The sequence below is a fragment of the Amia ocellicauda genome, chromosome 9 (assembly GCF_036373705.1).
Source record: "Amia ocellicauda isolate fAmiCal2 chromosome 9, fAmiCal2.hap1, whole genome shotgun sequence".
Classification (NCBI taxonomy): domain Eukaryota; kingdom Metazoa; phylum Chordata; class Actinopteri; order Amiiformes; family Amiidae; genus Amia; species Amia ocellicauda.
In genome coordinates, this window is record NC_089858.1 from 28,632,923 (window position 1) to 28,656,206 (window position 23,284).

The window sequence follows — 23,284 nt, forward strand, 5'->3', positions numbered from 1 at the left end:
TCCAGGCTCGGTGTTCACTTTCAAAGTCCCCTGGCAATGTGCTATCTCAGACTCATGCGAATTAAGCTCCAGACTGCCGTTCAGCCAGAGTTTCTTAGCACGTGTCCGCTGGGCCTCTCGATTCTGTGGCTCGGCACACGAACTCGTGGAGCAAAACTACCTATTTAAAGGGGTTGTGCTCCCAGCAACTCTGTTCCAATCTGATCAGACTTACGTTGGTAGAAACCAAGTGTTGTTACCAACTGTCTCTTTAAAAAGAAGTGAGCATACATATAGTATGACAGTAGTGATGGAAATGCACTCGCTCTATATATATAGGCTGTGGTTTACTTGCTGGGAAGTAGGGGGCAAGTGGAAATGTGGACGGCCATTTGTGTTCTTCATCTTTTACTAAAACCTGCTGTCGATCTGTGTATTTAGTGATTTACTAAAGTGATTAAAGTCTTATTACAAGCCAATTGTTTTTCTTTTCTGAACAGTGCAAGTGTGTATCTTTGATTTGCTGCATTTTACTTTAAGAAAAACGTCTAGTATTTTTCCCTTCCCTTTAATTTTGTGTTTTGTGTTTTGGTTTAATCCTATTTCATTGTTGATATAATATGGGTTCATTGCCTACCATCAAACAGGTAATAAGACTGAGCTGGCTGAGCTTGAAATGCATTTAAATATTTACAAACGGACCCTGAACATTTGCCTGTCAGTCAACTCCACCAACTGCAAGCTCATGTGCTGCTTTTCTCTGTGGCAACCATCACTGTGTGCTCTTACCAGTCTGACAGCAACAGTAAAAGTGTAAATGAAGCAAAGAAGTGCATTAAATATAATCATAAAAAGTGGCAACAAGCAGCAAAACTGGCACATGAATACAATGGATAAATTATGTGAAGTCACATAAGAATGCGTTTTTGCATTAGACAACATGCAAATGACATTTTCTGTCACTGAAGATGCCATACCATATACAAAACTGCTTTCCATTCACTGCTTATTTTTTTCTCCCACAATCTCATGAACCATGCGTGCATGACATGAAGCTGGTGCTTCCATGTTTACAATTAAACAGACTACAAAGTATTTTCTAATGATTTACTGTCCATGAATACCATTCATTTTAAAACCACAGCTGTGTAATATGCTGCCCTTTTTCTTATCACTATTTGCTATTAAATCTATAATTTTAGCACAATATGTAATTGAATGGCATAGTTACCAATCAACTGCATATTTTCACAATCACTGTGAAACTGGTCCCACTTAGTGCTGGTGCATTAAATTCTACTTCATTTATGTGTCACTTTCAAAAGTAAATGCACACAAATAAAAGAGTTAACAGAATTGCGAGCTTACTGCAATTCAGTCAGTAAAGGCCATGTAATTATAACATTGATTTCCTTCCTCTACAGATCTGAGGTTACATAGCAGTATATAGGTGTCCAATGGTCTCATCAACCCCAAGGTCTCCACGATGTATCACTGAAGCTATACATATCAATACCAGGACAATACTTCTGATGCATATCTATTACATTTGTTAAATGTGATTGTTCCCGCAGTGCGTCCTCGGCCAAGAAAACAAACCAATATAAATATACAGAATCAGAGTACATTTAACATTAAAATTGTGAGGTAAAGAAAAACCCATGTTGTATACAGCCAGAGTTATAGTCTGCTGCACAAATAAAGACAAATTGCTGTTTGAAGTACCGAGAACGGCTACAAAACTGCTACGCCACATCCCAGCGGAGAACACATACCATACAGCATTTGTCTCCTGCTATGCAAGCGCTTTCTGTATTATCAGCAAAACAAAAATAAACTTTCCTTTCTATATTTGTGCTGTGCTCTGTAAGTGCGGTAGAGAGAAATGTGTGCGAGTTTTCTGGGTGTGCGCTCCTTCAATTAAAATCCCCCAAGAACTGCTTAACTTCTGAAAGCAGGTGGTTAGGAGATTGCTGTGTAAAATTGCTTGCCTCGTAATACTTCAACAGTGATGATGGATCATGTAATAATGAATGGGTAGGAAGGGATTTTTCATTACTTGTAACCCGATAATGGCGGTGTCATGATGCTGCATTAGATTGAAAAGAACACAGACCCCATCATATCTAAATCAGACCTGCAGTGTGCTGCGACTCCAGAGTCATTCTGACAATTAGCAAGGGTGTTCGCTACCTTACTGCCACCAAAGAAAGGACACGGGCTGAATAACAGCTTGACATCCTCTGGACCAACAGGGGAAGAGAAGAAAACAAAAACAATGTGTTCACTGTTTATTAAACCTTGCTTGGTGCATTTTTCTTTCATAGAGGAAAACTGATTTTCAGCTCACAGTCTTTCTCTGCCTTCATTAAAGATTGAAGAAATACAAGTGGAAAGGAACAGAACAGGATCAATCCAAGAAATCCAGTTTGCACAGTGTGTCGGTACTCTGTAGGTAAGATGCTGTGTGGGGATATACCTGGCCAATATGGACGAGGCCTGAAGGAGAAGTTTCTTTATTCTCGCTGTGGAGACTCTGCAGTCCTGGCAGGCGCATGTGCCTTGGCAGGGAAATGGAAACCAATCTGGATTATATGTAGGGATGAGATGCTATGTATTATACCCACTCATTACCATAAGGCCGACATATTTGCTTCAAGAGCTGCAGCCGACCCTGCACCTCAGAGAAAGGACTAATCCGAACTTGGCATCCCTGCAGGACATTACGAATAGGGGTGGGACAAATCTGAAATGTCATCTGCAAGCAAGACATACTCATGGACACAGATTACAAGGTCAAAACATTCCCTCACGAATACTACGTTTAAATAAAGACGAGATTGTGGTGGCCTGAACGCTGCTACCACCCCCACAGTTTGACAGCTTTCAGGAAGTCATGTTCAGTATCTTTAAGGTCATGAATGGCCAGCAAGTCGTTGGCCATTAAGTGCGTTCAGCTGCCATCGGGTTAGTTTCTATTTTTAATTGAGACATCCTACTCAGACCAAAAAAAGAATCTTACCGGCCATCAATCCATTTCAATGGCGAGAGCTTGTTTTCCCCAGAACAGACACCTTCCTCAAAGTCACGCAAGAGGAAGCAGGGGGGTTAATAGTGAAATCAGATATGCACTGAGGAAAGGATACTTTTTTTTTTTTTTTTACATTATGTTTCACCGAACATAACATGCATTGCGAAAAAATATTTACACATGGAAAACATTTACACATCTCACCTAGAAATACATAATTATCTGGTAACATTGTGCTCATTAAATGGCAAGTGTAAAGGTAACAAAGCTGTGATGCATACATCAGGGACAGCTTGTAAAATACTTCCTTTTATTTTGTTCCACCACATTTGAACAGAGCATTGGCTTTGGCTACAGTGGGTGTTATTACTCTGATTTGGTAGGGGGCGGGGGGGGGTACTTCTAAATCAATGTATCGTCATTCGCTGATATCCAGTGCCAGTGGAGTTTGGGCACACATTATCATAAACTCATTCATGCTATTGCAAGTTTTATAGCACTGTCACATAATGTAATAGAATGAGAAAATTAAGTGGTTTGGACATGTTAAAACAGGCATGGATTTCACATTTAGGCTTTCATGGAAACGTGTATGTGAGAGTTATCTTGTCCCTCTGTGGGGCCCATTTATTTTGCCCATAATCCATATCCTCATGAGCCTCTCCCCCATGCGTACCCATACTTCTTCATTTAACGTTAACACAGTCCCCAACAGAAACTGGCTCGTGGCCTAACCATTCTGCAAAAATCTTATCTGTGCGTTTAAAAAGTAGCACAGGCAACTACTTGATCAGGGCTGATTGTTCCTAGCCTTTCTTTTCACACTTGGTAAATTTCAAATGCATCGCATTCTGATAATATTGAACAAGGTTATTATCCTTTGTTGGATTAAGAGTATTTTAAGATATATGATAATCTGTGCAGTTGTCTTGGCATTTTACATGGCTTGTGAACTCTTAACATCTGCTCATGACATTGCGGTAGTTTCCAGCCTTGACAGGAAAGAGATGACTCAGCTGAACATCTGTGTCAAAGTGATGCTTCAGTTGTTAAGCTTGGAGCTAAGCAATGTTACAGGACAGCGGGGAAATGGTTAGGTTAATTAATGGAGGTATTCCCAATTTACTCCAATATAAACAGAAAACCCTATGTAGAATTGATCTGCATATAACCAAGAACCCACATTACAAGTTGCCAATGCAGAGAAACGACACACCGAAAGACAGAATTGAAATGCAAAGGCGAGAAAACACATTGGCATATTTTGAGAATGACTGAAATGGAGCCTTGGGTTAAGTAAAATCTGCATAGTGAGGAAAAGGTGTCAAGCCAGACTCCAGGCGAGTAATATGCATTCTAATTTCACATTGCAAACGTCCACAGTCACATCAGTAGTGGGGTAGGAACGTGATGGGGGAGCATATTAATGGGGGGAAAGCAGTGCTTAAGCTAGCCTAGAAGCATTAGGGTTGGATGGCACCTCTAATGCGACATTAAAAGTTCAAGAAATGAATGTGAAAACTATCCAAGTGCTTGGGGGAGGCACTGCATAGTGAATAGGGAGCATATGAACATATCATTTAAAATAGCTTAACTAATATCATCCTTTTGAAAATGGAGTTTGAATCAAGACACCAACTTTTTTCTATACATTTATTGGTTTCACTAATTTAATAATAAGAATCAATATGACAATGATTATACTTTATAGTCGTATTACGTTATCTTCCTCCTTAGGGCAACATAATTATTTGCTAGCCAACTGAATGCAGAATCATGTCGACTTGCAAAATAAGAATCCCAATTTGCAATTCCCCGTAGCACAGCCAACTATCTGACAACTTTCATAACTTTCAAACTCATTTATTTTAACCAAGTCTGTTCACTGAAATGTGTGTATTATAAAAAAAATCCATGTAAAAACTGATCAAGTTTATCCAGCAAAAGTAAATTTAGTCTCCAAATTGGTCACCTTGGAGCCCATCCTGCACACATCACTTCAGTCAGCATTTTCTTCTGCATAAGGTTCTTTGTGAGCATATGGGGAACAAATGTATACTATGTGAATGCACTCACACAATCTCCAATATTTAGGTGCAATGTGACAACTCACATTAGCACAGACTAATGGCCCTTTCGAAAAAATATCAAATGCCAAACCGCCACTTACACAAAAAACCTACAAGTCATAAAACTGCTGCATTGAGTATTTTAGTTTATGATTTGTGTTCTTTTTCATACATGACTAACGTCAAAGAGGCTTTTTAGGGGTGAGACGATTAATTGCGTATATTGATGAATGTGATACTTCTCCGAACAATACAATACACCATTTAAGATAATATTTTTTTAAATGCTAATCATAAGGAATCATTTAAGGTTTACGTATTTTGAACAATGTAAACACGCCTCAAGTCTCTTTTCATGTAAGCTATTTTTGAGAATATTTAAACCATCATTCACTAGATATTACAAGTTAATGTTGAAAAAATTGAAAGTTTGGTTCTCATGCATTTATCAAAACAGATCAGTTTGTTTTATGATTTTCTTAAAACATGGTGAGCATAATTGTTATCAAGCTAAAACTGATATCCAAAGAACTCATTTAAAAGCAGTGCTGTACCACTTTGAACTAAAGTGGTTTCTATGAATATCATTTCTTATACATTGTTAAGTCTAAGGTTGCAAATAGTTTTTCATTAATATCGTGATGTACATCATGATATGCCATCTATGATATGATACACATCGTACCAAGATTTTGGTGCATTATCTCACCCCTTGTTAATTATTACTGAATAATACTTTTTGGGGTGTCCTTCTGAAAATAAGATATCTTAAGATTTTCCAAAAATGGCCCATGACTTATCACTAAAGCTTAACAACTGTATTGATCAGAACCTGTTGAAAAACAGGATCCGGGCAGAATTTCGAATACCTTTACAGATACAAAATTATCAAGAGACTGGATATTTAAAGACCTGTGTTAGCACCGCAAAAGGTCCCTTTCAGTTGCAACAGAACGTCAGATGAGTTTTCCTGATGCCTTTGAACAGATCAGGGCTGGCAGCCATAGTGTTAAACAAATCCCACTTCAAAGTTGTTTGATTTTTTGATTTACCCCATTGAAGAAAGGTCTCTCTTGCAAGCATCAAAAAGGTTCTTAGCCTTCAGTAGGAAATAAATCAATCCAGTTGGTATTATTAAGCCAGGAAAAGGCTTAGATCTTCTCAGTGGGACTCCCCTTCCATTTCTTATTCACTCAAAAAACGTCTGCCTGGAACGAGGAAGATGATAAATGTTCATGTGCCCCTTGGCTACCATAATTACCAACAGGCTACCAGCATCGGCACTATATTCCTCTCCTTCCAAATGCAAGAGCCCAAGCTTACCAGATAAAGATACGCCTCTGCTCTGACATGGGCTAAAATCTGAAATGTTCCGTTTGAATTTAGTTGCCTTTACTTTTCATGGGAGAATAAAATAAGCACCATTCATTTTTTTGGAAGAACAGTACCTGTGTGTTTATTGCAAGCAGGAGAGGGCAGAATGAACCCATTTGAACCTGTTTAGATGGTCACAGGATGGCAATACTGGCTGCAAAAAAAGACAGAGGTCCATACATTAGAACAGAGGGAGTTTATCTTGTCGTCAGAACACATGTAGCACAAGGGATTGCCTTTCTATGGCTAACCTAGAGGGATTAACAGGACTACCATTAATATCAAGTACAGGACATCCTGCCCTTCGAGAAAGCAGGAGAGATAAAGTAGCCGATCAGTGACATCTTACAGTGATGGAATAAACAGGTTAAACTCTACAATATACAATGATTAACTGCCTCCCCCACTGCATGACAATTACAACGTAGATTTATATTTCATGCCCTCTGACACTCTTTGTGATGGGCACTGCAGGGTGTTTAAATTTAAACAGGTTTGATATTAACATTTAGGCAGAATCCAACATCACTCCATAATAGTCCAATCAGCTGTAAGAAAAACATTCACAGTTGCAAGAAAAGTTGATTAAAAGCCAGGATCTAACATCACCAAAGCACTATACCTAACAGCACAGGACACCTTTATGTTGCATAGGGTTTTGTATTAGAAGAATAGACTTGGTTTCGTTCCTTTGTCACAACCTTACAGAATTAAATGTAATCAGAACTAAAAACTGAGAAAGCAAAGCCCTAAATGTCCTGCCTAATTGAAAAAACATTTTCCCTCCGCAGTTCACCTCAGTCTATTACAAAACCATTCTCCCTTCAGAACAAGAGGAAGACGTATTGCCTCTTCTGCATAATGCTCATAATGACGCCCCATCATCTTAAGGAAAGGTTTAGCAGGTTTCCTGATTGCTTGGCTTTCCTCAGACGTTAAAAACAAAACCACACCTTAAAGTAAATATTAATCTCTCCTCTGTTAAAAAATACTTTTCCCTACACAATAACGGTGAGGTAATATCAAGGGAAAATGCCTGAAGGATGAGCTTGTCAATGTGCATCTAAAGTCCACAATTCATGTTCAAGGAATGCACTGTGGAGTGACAATCACGAGTGACAAAATATTCCAATGCAGACACCTCATACTCAATGATCGGTGAAGAAAAAACAGAAGAATCATTTATCCTAAGTTAAATGGCTATTGTGTGGGTGTGAAAAACCACACAAGAAAATATACAGCCCACAGAAGATTTTGCCCCTTCTGAGAGACTGTATAATATAAGGTCAGAGTAAAGGCAAATAAGGTGGGAAGCCAATACATTTTAACAGCTGCAGACTCATATATTAGCCTTCATCAGGTTTTTGTTCCAAGCTTTGTGTGAAAAAGAACTATTGCCGCCGTGCTTCAAGTCAAATGATCCAATAATGTGCAATGTGTCAGACTGCTGCATGATGGAAAGTTTTGTCACTGAGGCACAAGACTTATTTTGCAGCTGGCATGGTGTAAATTACAATCGTATGATGAAACTACAAAAATAAAATTACAAATCTGAAAAACAAATCATTTCACACCCCCCTAACATCAAGACGATCATTAAATCTCCATGCAGAACACAGAAATTAAAAAAAAAGTATAACTTGATAGAATAATGAGTGAGTGCACAAAATTAGCTGCTGCCTTTCAATGCTCTTTTGCTATGGATTAAAGCATCTACCCAGTATGTTAAAGCCACACAGCAGAGTCTGTCTACACTCACCTAAAGGATTATTAGGAACACCATACTAATACTGTGTTTGACCCCCTTTCGCCTTCAGAACTGCCTTAATTCTACGTGGCATTGATTCAACAAGGTGCTGAAAGCATTCTTTAGAAATGTTGGCCCATATTGATAGGATAGCATCTTGCAGTTGATGGAGATTTGTGGGATGCACATCCAGGGCACGAAGCTCCCGTTCCACCACATCCCAAAGATGCTCTATTGGGTTGAGATCTGGTGACTGTGGGGGCCAGTTTAGTACAGTGAACTCATTGTCATGTTCAAGAAACCAATTTGAAATGATTCGACCTTTGTGACATGGTGCATTATCCTGCTGGAAGTAGCCATCAGAGGATGGGTACATGGTGGTCATAAAGGGATGGACATGGTCAGAAACAATGCTCAGGTAGGCCGTGGCATTTAAACGATGCCCAATTGGCACTAAGGGGCCTGAAGTGTGCCAAGAAAACATCCCCCACACCATTACACCACCAACACCAGCCTGCACAGTGGTAACAAGGCATGATGGATCCATGTTCTCATTCTGTTTACGCCAAATTCTGACTCTACCATCTGAATGTCTCAACAGAAATCGAGACTCATCAGACCAGGCAACATTTTTCCAGTCTTCAACTGTCCAATTAAGGTGAGCTTGTGCAAATTGTAGCCTCTTTTCCCTATTTGTAGTGGAGATGAGTGGTACCCGGTGGGGTCTTCTGCTGTTGTAGCCCATCCGCCTCAAGGTTGTACGTGTTGTGGCTTCACAAATGCTTTGCTGCATACCTCGGTTGTAACGAGTGCTTATTTCAGTCAAAGTTGCTCTTCTATCAGCTTGAATCAGTCGGCCCATTCTCCTCTGACCTCTAGCATCAACAAGGCATTTTCGCCCACAGGACTGCCGCATACTGGATGTTTTTCCCTTTTCACACCATTCTTTGTAAACCCTAGAAATGGTTGTGCGTGAAAATCCCAGTAACTGAGCAGATTGTGAAATACTCAGACCGGCCCGTCTGGCACCAACAACCATGCCATGCTCAAAATTGCTTAAATCACCTTTCTTTCCCATTCAGACATTCAGTTTGGAGTTCAGGAGATTGTCTTGACCAGGACCACACCCCTAAATGCATTGAAGCAACTGCCATGTGATTGGTTGGTTAGATAATTGCATTAATGAGAAATTGAACAGGTGTTCCTAATAATCCTTTAGGTGAGTGTATATAGGCAAGATAAGCCCAGGGAAAGGAGTGTTTATGAAAGAAAGAAAAAAGCATCTCATGTGGCCACAACCAACACCTTTTTCAGAACTATATTTCATAACAGAAAGATGTTTATTTAATCAGTCAGGGTTCTTTTCAGGGGATCGGGTTTGTTTTTTAATACAAGATGTTGAAAACCAACAACAAATGAGGAAACAAAAACTGGGAACCACAGGATGAGTTTAAGGATATGACAAAATCAGTTTAAGATCACGTTTAGACATGCTGCTTCAAAGCAGAACTCGGTCTAAGAATGTCACATTCAGGAACATGTCACAGAACTAAGATTAGATCTCAGGCATTATGCGGAGATCACAACACATGTTCATGGAGAAATCCAACTATTTCCAATTACCTCAGCATTCTTCCCTATGAACCTATAAGTTAATTAAAATACCCATTATTGGTTTATTACAGTTAGGAATTGATATTGGTGGGCTTGTGCAGCTATATTGCATACATACTTTCTCCAGCATTCATAAAAAAACATGAATTCATTGTATGTACAAATATAACATGAATGTCAATAATACTCTACTGAAAAGTGCCTCTTAACATAGACCATATACAGACAGGTGACAAATTAAAGGAAAAACCATCATTAAGTGTCTCAGTGAGTGTTGGGCACCATAAGCCGCCAGAACAGCTTCAATGCTCTTGGCACAGAGTCTACAAGTCTCTGGACTCTACTGGAGGGATGAACACCATTCTTCCAAAAGATATTCCCTCATTTGGGGTTTTGATGATGGTGGTGAAGAGCATCGGTCCAAAATCTCCCATAGGTGTTCAAAGGGGTTGAGATCCGGTGACTTCAAAGGCCATAGCATATGATTCACATCATTTTCATACTCATCACACCATTTAGTGAGCCCTCATACCCTATGGATGGGGCATTGTCATCCTGGAAGAGACCACTCCCATCAGGATAGAAATGGTTCACCATAGGATAAAGGTGATCACTCAGAATAACTTTGTAATGATTTGCAGTGACACTTCCCTCTAAGAGGACAAGCAAACCCACACCAAGCCAGGAAAATGCCCCCCACAGCATAACAGAGCCTCCGGACCCCCTCACTGTAGGGGTCAAGCAGTCAGGCCTGTACTGTTCTCTTGGTGTCGCCACACATGCACTTGCCCACTTGTCGAGAATATGGTGAAGGATGACTCAACTGACCAGATCACTTTTTTCCACATCTCTGTAGACCAGTGCCTATGGTTTTTGCACCTCTGAACTCTCAGATGTGCATTTGTCTTTGTAATGAGGGGTTTATGCACTTCCATTCTGGTCCAAAATCGAGGTCAACTGGGACTGATCAGCATTTTTATACATGCCACAGAGCACGATAGGATGTTAATTGCTTAATTGTATCATGCAGTACACCTGTTTGTAGGCATCTGCATTCATTATGTTCCTCCACTCATTTATTCAGGTTTTTCCCGTCTCTCTCTACCCTTGACAAATGTACTGCTGTATCTTTTGGGGATATCAATATCCAAAACATTTTAAACCTTCATAGTAAATGTATTAATAATGACTTAAACATGGTTTAATTCCTAAACCGAGCGCACAAAACCATGAAATGCAAACGCACATATGCTTTGTGCAGTTTCACTCTAAAATAGAAGCCACAGCAAAGACAGTACAGAAAAGTAAAAAGTGACTCTAAAGATACAATCTCAGCCTGTCAGCAAGACAGACACTACTGTGCGCATACATTAAGACAGCCCGTGTCTGCGTTCGCCTCTGTGGATGCTGGCATTTTTCCTTTTGCCTCCACCACGTGCAATCTGCCTTTAACCTTTCATGCTCCCTCAAAGCATAAATTCACCTACATTCATCTTTATCTTCTTTGTCTGTTCAGCCGTCAATCTGAATAGGACTTAAAAAAGGAGTTTGCTCTCATTCAAGCACCGGCGACCTGCAGAAGGTTTCAAAGTCTCGTCCCGAGCATTCGAGATTAAGACGCCTGGTATAGAATCAGAACTGCAAAAACTCTGGGAACATTTTCAGTGAAATCCTCAGAAAGGTTTTCCGGCAGATTTAATTTGTTGCCTTAGGTGCTTAGTTTCATGGTGTGTGTAAGTGCCCTCTAGTGTTTCGATTTCTGTTCCCCTTAATACAATGCCATGATAATGCTATACTTGTGAGATTCATTAAGAGCAAAAGAGAGACTTTGAGCACCGACCTGTCATGCAAATACAACAAAGCTTTTTTCAGTTCTGCTTGACTCAGACATGCACTATGGAAACTTGGAAGCTTACCAGCGATGCAGTACTGAAGTGGGTCTCTCACTGACAGATCTACTCATTCCCTTTAAGGGTAGATGTACTCTCTTACTACATTGACTTCTGATACACTAATTCATCATGTAAGAACTGAGGCATAAAATCGACAACAAAATAACGATGGAAATGAGCTTCTGTATGGTTTCAATGTGAAGTACAAAGGTATTGTAAATGCGGCTAAATTGGGTCACTGAACTGCTTATTAGAACTTTTAAAACCAAATCAGGTTTGTAGGAGAATGTCTATAGCGCGTAACAGTGAAACAACATTAGACGTCCATTGTATAGTAGTTTTCATCTTATTAGTTATAGATTTTACCAGAAGCAGTCTATTATATACAGCAATATAAGAGGCATGGACTTAGCACGTCTCATTTTTTTTTTAAGTAAATGTGCAAAGACAGACCTTTGTTGCTAATAATATTAAATGCATTTCCATCCAGCTTCATCAGTACAAACTGAACAGGCCCACAGTTCACGAAATCTGTAAAATCTGGAAACCCCCAAACCTGGTTAAATATTTCAGGCATTTTGCTTTCATCATTGTGAAATATTGCCTAAGAAAGCTTATTTTCTGATGTCTACACAAACATAATAATGTATTAGGTAGCATTAGTCACAAATTGGTATCAAAAACAAAGGCATAAAACCAAAATATAGCCAAATAATAATGCACTACAGTAACAATGTCCATGGAGATTTAAAGATACAATCACTTACAACTCACTTCAGAAAGGTGTAGTTTCAGATGAATTTTCATAATTTGTCGTCAAATTTAAGAACATGTATCCACTTAAAAAGGATTTCTGAAGACTAAATATAGTAGAGTTTAAGAGATGGCAGATGGTTTATTATGTCTGTAATTGACTGTTTTAGCATGTTTGTCTTTGGAAAGAGCCTAGAGGCACCATGGCATTAAATGTACTTAATTTGAAATTGATGCTGTTCAAGGCTTCTCTGCAATACCTTAATTTCTGTTTCCATTAGACCTTTGCCAGTAAATTACTTTATGTCCTTTATTGATTAATTTTCATGAAAATTTGATAAACTATCTGTAAAGTAGCAATATAATTCTAATTCTCGCCGTCAAGATATTGTCAACCGCGCACTTCAGCTGACTAATGAGTAAATCTTTAAATATATGATAGTGCCCAGAAATACTGGAGACTCCAGTATGCATTAGTTGAAAACAAAAGAATAAAAATCATTCTTCTGGCTGCAGATAGTCATTTTGGTTTTATAAACCATCTGCTACATTAATAACTACATTAATGCCAATGGACAACACTGCTATTGAAAAGGTACAAGAAGCTCAAAACTGGAGCCAACGTATTGTCAGATAAAGAGTACCACAGTGTTGGCAAAAACCTTATCCCAAGACTATAACTTGAGTAAACCCTTGGCAAGAATTATGTTTTTCAATCTTTTAGTAAAGTACAAAACAAGTTGGTTTAGTCTAGGTTTTCATGAAATGACCATCTGATGTCATCAGCATTGGGGGGTCTATGCACACTGCACCAAGCTACTTTCAGTCACTCGTCTCTCCATACATCCCCTCCAGACCACTGCGTTCCTCCAGTGCCAGAAGACTAACTCTGCCTCCTCTCCACTCTCCTTCCTCCAGAGCCGCTCCTTCTCATCCCTGGACCCTAAGTGGTGGAACGACCTGCCCACCGAAGTCAAAACGCCAGAGTCCTTGACCTCATTCCGGCGCTTACTCAAGACGCATCTCTTCCGACAGCACTTGTAATATTAGTCCTCTATCCCTGCTAGATAGCACTTCAGCTTATTATGCTTTTCGCGTTCTTGATTGTTTTCCTCCTTGCTCCCTTTCCCGTAGCCCTCGTCTGTAACCCTACATCTTGACAGCACTTAGCTTTCACCGTCCAGGATGTAGGAAGTCTCTTACTGTACTTGTGTAAATTGGAATTGGAATTTGTAAAATGTATTATTTTGAATTGCTATGTTTTAGCTAAGTTGAATTTGTAATGATTGATGCCTTGTACTTCTCTGTATTTTTGCACTTATGTTGTAAGTCGCCCTGGATAAGGGCGTCTGACAAGAAATAAAAATAATAATAATAATAATGCAAATACTTGAGGAGAGGTAAGCTACCTACTGTTTCTCAGAGTTCTAGCAAACATCCTTTTTCTAACTTCCCCTTTACCATGAGGTGTTACCTGGGGGATCTAGAGAGATACGCTGAATTAAAATGTATTCTACTGCAATTTATTTTCCATACTGTGCCACATATCTGTGAAAAACCTTGACCTTCTTTTTACTGCTTGTTTTGAAACTATAACGCAAAAACAAAGTTTTCGAAAGAGAATAAAAAACAGCCGATACAGAAAGGGCTTGCAAATTTATCTTTTGTTCTGTGGTTATATACAACAATTCAGAAGCAGAGAATCAAGTCGAATTAAGTCTTGTTGATTTTCTTTTCTTTCCATTTTTACCAGTGATACCAGTGTTAAACTCTGCTGCCCTGCCCTGGGGTTCTGGGGCGAAGGCTGAAATTGGAGGTTGGGGTTTACATGGTGAGGGTCATGGCTACAGCGGTCTCTGCTAGTCTAATTGGTCACCGAGGTACTTTCTCAGGAAGCAGCTTTCTTACGGATCTAAGCCAGGGTTGCATGGCAAGGATTCGGGGCAATGCTCTGTCATGTTGTGTAATATCAGAACAAAAAGCAAACATCACTCACAAAAAGATTAAGAAAAAAATAAACCAATAGCTCCTTCCCACTGAAATGGTATGTCATTCTTAGTAAACAGTACAAGAGCTAGCATATCTCCCAGAAAAGGCTGTCCTTTTATGAGGCACATATCTTAATTAATTTAATCATATTTAAAGCTTTAGCAGGCGATAAATAATCTCTTCAAGTCACTTTATATAGCTGTGCAAAGCTGCTTAATGACTAATGTGAAAATTGTACATAACGAATGAAAAACAATTTTAGAAAATCGCACTGGCTTTATTTGATCCCTTATTCAATACTGTAAACAAAACAGTATACTGACAAGTCCTGTACTATTGGTACAGGGGAAATAAATACAGATACTGGGTTGAGACATGATTTCTGTATATCCGTTAGAAGATTATGTATAGTTGTTGTTTTAAATCAATTAAAAATCAAGATAAATAATGACCGGAAATGACAACTGGCTTGCAAGAGCACTATACTGACCTATATTGCCATTTCCTGGGTTACACAATACATCTTTATTTTCTTCTTCCCCATTTTGTTTGTTTCATTTTGTTTAACTGGGTCAAGAGTGCAACACAATGATCATCCCTCTGGAAGTGAACTCCAAATCATACTCTCTCTCATGTTATGCATGGCAACTTCAAATAAATAAGTAGGAATTATAATGGACTGGTCCCCTCCACACTCGGCAATATTATGCCATTTGTCTGAGTGGCCATTCCACTAGTGACTCGTGTCGTGGCACCCAGTTCAAGAGAATAATCACTCTTCTTAGAAAAAACAACAACACAAAAAAAGCAAAGACACACAACAAAAATAAAAACCCAGTGTAGCTCACCACAAATTCACACACACTGCAAGACTCAGGGCATATTGTCTTGCATAGTCTCCACAGAATTGCCAGCGTGAGACCGCCATCTAGAAGGCTGCTGAGGGTAGTGCATCTGACTGTGATTGATTCCCCAGTCCTAGGTTTGACACAGCGCTGCTCATCACAGGGGACTAACTATCAGGAGCGAGGGAAGTAAGAGTTTACAGCTGCGGAGATACCCTCAAATGCAGATCCACCTTCACAAAATGAGCTACAGATTCCCCGTTTCTGACAGTGGCTGCTTTAAACAACACCATCAATATTACGGCTTAACCTCGGTCAATGGCTGTAAGCTGAAGCTCTTTCATCTTTGACAAAAGTGGAACTCTGTGTGTGTTAAGGCAATCAAGCTCACGTACTTGCCTGCTTTCAAAGGGTATTCATGCAGAGCCCATGGAAGATTGCTTCCGTACTTACAAAATCCACAGATCCCATCATTATTTTTGGGAAGTCCTGTTCTTTTTCTCATATTACTGAACAAATATGACTGCAAATGGCACTTCAGGGCTCTCGTGTGTGCTTCCATATTAGCTTGGATAGGCTATCCATTTCTGATTTAAAATATTGGAGCCCTCCACCACTTTAAAATCACAGATGTTTTTGCCAGTGGCAGGTGGAAAATCTCTCCACAAACAAAACTCGGCAGCCCTGCTAATTAATGTATAGACACACAGTCCACAGAGACTGCGGTTATATATGAATTAGGGTTCCCAAAGTTAGAAATGAGCAGAAACTCAACACCCAGTTTTTGCCTTCCAGTTCCCCCAATGATAAGAGACAACATTGATATGCAAACCCAGCTGGAATCTTGGATGGGTATCGGTCCCGTAAAATAAACTTTTGCAGTAGCTACTGGCAGACACGGAAACAGCTTTTCACCAGAGAAAACTTAATTTAAGAAAACAAACATTACAAAAAAACAACTAAATGTATATTTTAACAAGAGTTTTGGGTTAATGGTTATCAGAAGTATCCTATAATTGTGCTTTGAATTGTAATAAAAAATATGTTAAAAGCCTTTCACTGTCCAGCTGCCAAACAGCCATACTTAAAATGAGCCTGTTAGAGGCTTAAACATTAGCTTCAACTGTTTTATAAAATATATACAGATGAAATAGAACGTTCCTTTAATATTCACGGAAACGATGGTTCTCCACCCCATTGTCAAGTGAGAATCTTCATTTTAAGTACTTAATTCATCGCCTTTCAAATTTATATTCACAAAACCCTGTTTAATACATGACTGATTGTGCTATATAAGCAGTTCGGTATGAAGAAGCATCAAGTCTGTGTCATCTGCATAAAACTCTGGAGAGCCTTAGGGCACTATAGTATGCCACCCACCCCCAGTCACATGGCATTTATTAAAATCCAAGGCTATGAAACAACAGTTAAAAAGGATTTGTATTGTTTAACTGTAACTAAATGGCAATATTACAAATGTGCAGATGCTTTACATGATCTTGATACATGTACAGTGTATGCATGTTCACAGAAGTCCTATATGGCTCGTTCACAGTTGAGCTTTTTGTCTTAATATTTCCTTTTAGGCTAAAGACTTTTTTTTATCATCATTTAGGAGACACTTTTATCCAAGGTGACTGAACATGTTTTTAGAAGTACGAACATACAATCCCAGTTGTGGGTTAGTACTTAGTATCATTTGTGGCAAAATGGTTGAATTCGCTTTTTTTTCCCTTCAGTTATTTTAATACTTTAAAACAAAAAAGGAAAACCAACACAGTGTGGCAAAGGTCCAGTAGAAGACCTATTCCATTACTTGGACTTTGTGTTGAAGTGAACAGTTTCAAGTTCTTGACCTTGTTGGATAAAAATATATATTTCTTAGCTTGATTTCACAGCAATGTTCGTTTCCCACAACCTTGAAGCCAGCTAAGGCCAAATGTTTTGGTGGCTGGCAAAAACTCTTGAGCTGGTCTGACCTGAATGTCATGGAGAATGACATGAGGTTGGCACCAGCCTACGTGCATGTCCCGAAAGCCAACTGGGGAATATCTCTTCCTCATATTACTGGATGAATGAGTAATGGTAAACATTTCTAGGACTATTTCTTCAGTAACAGATCATGCGTTCCCTGGAACAAATCACAGTTTCTCTATCAAACCATCATGGTTTGATATAGATACATTCTCAGAATCCAGCCCTTACGATGTCTGGAGGGGTTTTCAATGCCGTGTGTACAAGCTGAGACTAATGTTTCCAGCAAAAACCCTGCAAGCACAGCAGTATGTCCCATGTTTGTGATGGGATTTCAAAACTGTGCCAAGGATTTACTGACAATTAACTGACAGGAAGATGATCCGTGTAAATATTTCTTCTGAATTATTTATCCGTTTCTTTATCTCTCTTCTCTATAATTTGAGGGGAAGGGAGGGATGGTAGCCATGGAATGCAATGATTCTTTACAGCATTTAATTTTGAAATATGCAATTATAGAAAGAATTCCATTCCTCTGTGAAGCAGAGAATTGAATTAGAAACCTGGATTTAAGTAACCTCCAAAAGGCTTTTATTTAGGATGTGCTTACTATTGATGTAACACTCACTTTGTAATTTTTCACCCTGTTTTTGTTCTATATAATTTCATTTAAAAATCAGATGTTCTTGTACATAACCTAGCTCCAGTTCTTATCAGTACAGATCAATCTTAAAGACTTTCAATAAAGTTCCGTATTGAGACTGTCTGTTCATTTCTTCACAAGGTCAAAATGGAACAAATGGAGACTTAAATTAACCTTCAGTTCATTAACAAGCTACAACCCATAATGATTATGGAATTAATGGAAGTGTAGTCACTGTTTCACTGAGCTATAAGGCTAAAAACAACTCTCAAACTATAACATGCATAAATAAAGAAATAGACTAAACAAACAACCCAACAGTTGACTTGTCAAGTGTATTTTAAATGCTTCTACTCATAAATCTGAGCTTCCATAACTGTGTCAACATTCATGAGGCATTACACAGAGTTAGCAATGGAATAATCAGTGCAAGCATAAAATAAGTATATGTAAACATACACCCTTGAATAATGGGGTTCAAGTATTAAACACAATCTAAGGGGAATTGCAGGATAGGCCTCTATAGCACAGTCAGTTTTCAAACAAGGATGATGACCTCAACATAACTGCTGAGATAACTGGTATTTTTAGAAGCAATGCAGTCAGTCTTCATTTTTCTGATATTTTTTCTTATTGTCTATCCCATTGTGTTCCGTGTGATTTGTTTCCATTTCAGCTTCAATTATTCAGCAATACTAACTAGCCAAACCACAAAAGACAACACTATGCTCAATGCTGATGGGAAAATGTATCAATGATGCACCCTAGGTTTTCAGAAGTGGGATCAATAACCCTTTCATTAGTCATGTTTCACGTGTTAAGAGATGGAACTTCTTCAGAGTCAATGCACCACCTTTCATTTTTTTCATTTCAGAGAATTCAGAGGATCAAGTTTTAACCTGTCAGTCTCCTTCAGATTCATATGTATACTGTTATTTTTGCTCTGTGGAGTGGAAATGAAAATTGACAAACATTTTATTTTTATCATCATAGAAACCATGTTGTTTTTTTTCTGTTTGTTTGTTTGTTTTTGCTATTTTGTACCCACAACTACATCAAACATGTCAACAGCAACCTTTAGTTTGCTGAGCCTGTTAAAATTATGTCTTGATATTCACCACTCAGGCAGAATGCAGAAGACAAATACAATTGAACTTCCTGGCAGTATTTTGCTTATTCAGAATCATTTTACAATGGCATTCATAAACTTTCATATAAAATAAATAAATAAAAAGGATTTACGGTAGAAAAGGAAAGACAAAACATCTTATCATTGAAACCTGAAGAAGCAAGTTAGAAATTATACATGTATATAGTTCCTACTAAAGGAAGAGCGCAATTATCTTTGGAAGAATTAATGAAGAAAAAGGAGTTTAAGCAGCAGGTCTAATTTGTATTGGTCTGAATTTGGGAGTTATCCATGACAGGATGATTAACACAAACATCACCTAAGGCATATTTGTTTGCACAGAAACTGAAAAGCAAAGACTTTTCAAGTCACAAATTGGAATCAGTGCTGATCACATTCACAGATCAAATGTCTTCATTTCTAACAATCTCAGAAGGCTGATATGTATATGTCCACTGGGAGTGCATCTTTTTTTGTGGTTGCATAAGAAATGTGCAATTAACTTCAACTAGCTTCAAATGTAAAACTTTATTAAAGTGCACCGAATGCGAAGCCTGCGGCTTTGTGCCAGCTTGTGCACCATTATCAGATTTGTCTCAACTTGCAGGAAAATATATTACATTGTTAACACACAGCTGCTTCAGAAAACCATGTGTGCTTACCCACAATTCAGAAAATAAAGTGCATTAACCTGCTTGCATAACCCCAATCTGTTTAGCTTCTCAATGAAGCAATCAGGCTATATACAACAATCTCAATGTGTTTCAACGATGATGAGGGGTAATTGTGTCAATTCAGATCAATGTCATCTTTAGATAAATGTCAGTTCTATAAATAATCCCCCATGCCAACACAATCAATACCCATGTTTAGTTGTAAAGATGATATGGGGGAACTGTCAGAGCCAGAATACGCTCAAGTATTTCTCTAATGACAATACTTTTAAAATAAGTGGCGTAGAAGCATCCTTATAGGATCCAGTTAGTTCTGGTTTAACACATTCATCGACACAAGATAATTTGCCAATCCCAAATGTCAGAAATGCATAAATAATTACATCGTCGCAGCGATGGAGAAATGACGCTTTTGTCTGCAGACCACATGCTTTCCAGCCCCTGCGAGATCTATCTGGTGTTCCTCTGGAGTATATCAGCAGCTCATAAACCCGTATTCAATCATGTAAATATAATGGCATTGTTGTATCAAATGACCCAAGTCACATCCTACAACAGCTCCTCCTCTGTCACAGCCGCTACTGGGGGACTTGCACATGACATTGGCACGCTGTTTACACTTTGAACACTTCATGACATGTTATTTATGCAGGAGTAAATTAAGTGTATATGAAACAAGACAGCAATGACGTGTAAAAGAACCGGTCAATGTCCAAGCAGTGCTAAGATTATAAATTGTTCTGTAGCCCATCGTATCCTACAAGTGTGCCCCGAATACAACCTTGCGATTTGTATTTATTTGTACATAAATAAACAAACAAACAAACAAACAAATAGGCTGATGAAAGGAATACTCAAAGTTTGATGTTGCAATCCTGTGCTACAATACCCACAGCACGCTTGAACAGTCATTCATTTCTCCCTTCAAAAGGAAAGGGAAGGATTTTCGGGTCTAAACACTGAGCCGCCACAACAGTATTAATTCCGCACCTGCCGTTTCTTCAATTAGGACGAGTTCAGCAGACGGCAAACTACCTCGATATGGAACATGTGTTCTGCTATTAGTTTAATACATCAACGTCTGCTTTTAATCAAGGTAATTCATAATACGGTATTAATCACACCTGTTGTGTATAGGCTACGCTAGCTACCGTATTCTCAGCTAAAATATTATATAGATAGCATGCACAATGTTTCGACTATACGATCACAATTACTGTATATGTGCATTGGAGCAAATGCATTAATAAAACACTGCAAAGGACAACTTCAGTAATGCTATACATCACGTCTCCCGGGCTAACTCGGAGGTCCAGCCCTTCAGCACATAAATAGTCACTCTGTGATTGACGGCAGCAGGTGTTCCTACTTACTGTTATTTGCAATGGGATCTATTTCAGATTTTAATCAGAGCAAAAAACACTATTCATGATAAAGAGAGCTCCTTATCCACGATGCACAACTGCCGTTTATGTGTTTTAGGGTTTAAACCACATCGCCATGCCACTGGGTCGTGCCATGTGAATTCCCATACATTTAGACTTGATCAACAGAGCCAAGTAAACGCTAAACTTGGAGCTGAGCAGAATATAGATGCGGCTGGAAATACGGTTCAGTCGTGATTTGCACAGAGCCCACACATTAGCATCCCCCTTCCCAGGACTAGCACAGCCGACAGCGCCGGTACGGGCAGAAACTGCTAGCTTTCAGCCTCCACACCCCCCAACAAATCTAAAGAAAGAGCCCGTCAGTAGCAACAGTCTCTGAATACAGGATCCGCACGGCATCCCTCGCCCGCTGTTACTTTAATGCCATTTGCGAACTGTTACTTTATCCGGGGGTTATTCTTTCAAAGCGGCAATTCCGACAAATAGGTTTCCAAACCTGTCGTTGCACATAACGTTTGAAATATGCAATGCGAGGTCTCTCTCAGTACCTGCTTCCCTAACTCGCATATACGTCTTTGATTATATATATATATATATATATATATATATATATATATATATATATATATATATATATATGTGTGTGTGTGTGCATTAAAAACAAAAAATCTTGACTGGAATGGGAATTGTGAAAAATAGAATAATGATGGTTTTCCTGCTTACCTGGGAGATGAGGAAGGCTATGATCTGATGAGTTGTGCTGTCCATGCTTGGCTCTGTGTGTTTTCTGTTATACCAGCGTGCAGGTTGGAGCAGCTCTGCTCATAATTCCAGAGTCGAACTGCCTGTGAGAGTAAGGAGCCTGTGCCTCTAGCTGCCAACTTCCCAAATAGATCTGCAGCCTCATCACTAAAGCATTGGATAGAGAGCCGAGACCACAACCAATAGATTTACAGGGGGATTTCTTCAAATCTGCGGGAACGGAACACAGCTGTACCCAGCAACATAATGTGACTGATTTATATTTACAAGCAAGATGAGTTATGCTTGTTTTTTGGTTGGTTTTATTGTGTTTTTGTTTTCTTTTTTCAGGTCAATCCAGATATTTCAGCACCGGAAAGGCGACAGCATGAGTGTCGGGGGGAGAGGGGGTGTTATTGGGGAATGGGATGTTTGTTTTCATTATAAATAAATGGGAATCAAAGGGCCGGGTGTGCATCAGTGCATCGTCTTTAATTGGGTCTGGAAATGACTGCGATTTTCTCTTGTAGACGCTGTTAATTGTTCCGTCTTTTGTTTCAATAACAAGCACTTGCCTAGTAGCTTATTGTATTGTAGTTTTTCCTGTTAATTTTAACAGTTATTTCCTGGGACAGAAGACTATACAACAAAAGTCCCACAAAATGATGACATACTGAAATAAAACATAGATAGACAGATGGATAGATGGACAGACAGACATACATACTGTGTTTGTTTGAAAGTCAGCTTGAAACTAAATGTCTTATCCACAGACAGAGCAAACCAATGGTGTCATTCAATGTACCCATTTCTCAGTATGTTCTGGATTCAGCTTAACATCTGTCATGTCAACACTTTGCAGATACTCTGATTGTATTTGGGTCTTGAATCAAGTTTGCAAAAACGTTCACCCAAGCTGGACTCAAGTTATATTCCTCCCAGTTTATTGTTGTTGTTGTTGTTGTTGTTGTTTTTCTCCTATTGAATGTTGCTTTCTTGTTTGTTAGGCATCCAGTGAAATATTCTTGTTAAATAAGATAAAACAATAATAATAAAAAGGCTCTCTGAAGTAATAATTAGACAAGCAAGCTGTTCTCTTAACTTAAAATCAAACTTCAACATTGCTGGAATCCATACAGGTCTGAAGCTAATTGTATTTTCATAAAATTATGAGAACTAATTTTTGACCAGTTTTTAATGTGATTGATAAAGTACAGACCTACTATTAGAAATATTAGGAGAAGGGAAGGTTATGACATTTAATCTCCCAAAGTAATACAAAACATAAAATGGTTATAATATGATACTTGTATGCAACTTAAAACAAAACAATCTGCCACGTTGCAAAATGCAAAGACACCTTTGCTTGAAAATATAGCAGGTAGTCAAAGTTGTAGTACTGCCCCCATGTGAAAAATGAAGTGATGAATTGCTTTGACATC

The 23,284-nt window shown here is 38.7% G+C and overlaps 1 protein-coding gene across 1 annotated transcript in view; it reads right to left on the reverse strand.

Annotated features, from left to right (window-relative positions):
* The window catches only part of cdh13 (cadherin 13, H-cadherin (heart)), a 424,551-nt gene extending 402,562 nt beyond the window's left edge, over positions 1 to 21,989 (reverse strand). The window contains exon 1 of the mRNA XM_066713996.1: positions 21,825 to 21,989. Within this exon, the coding sequence (XP_066570093.1) occupies positions 21,825 to 21,869 (45 nt within the window). The 5' untranslated portion in view covers positions 21,870 to 21,989. The remainder of the gene's footprint in view (positions 1 to 21,824) is intronic.
* Positions 21,990 to 23,284: the final 1,295 nt, after the last annotated feature.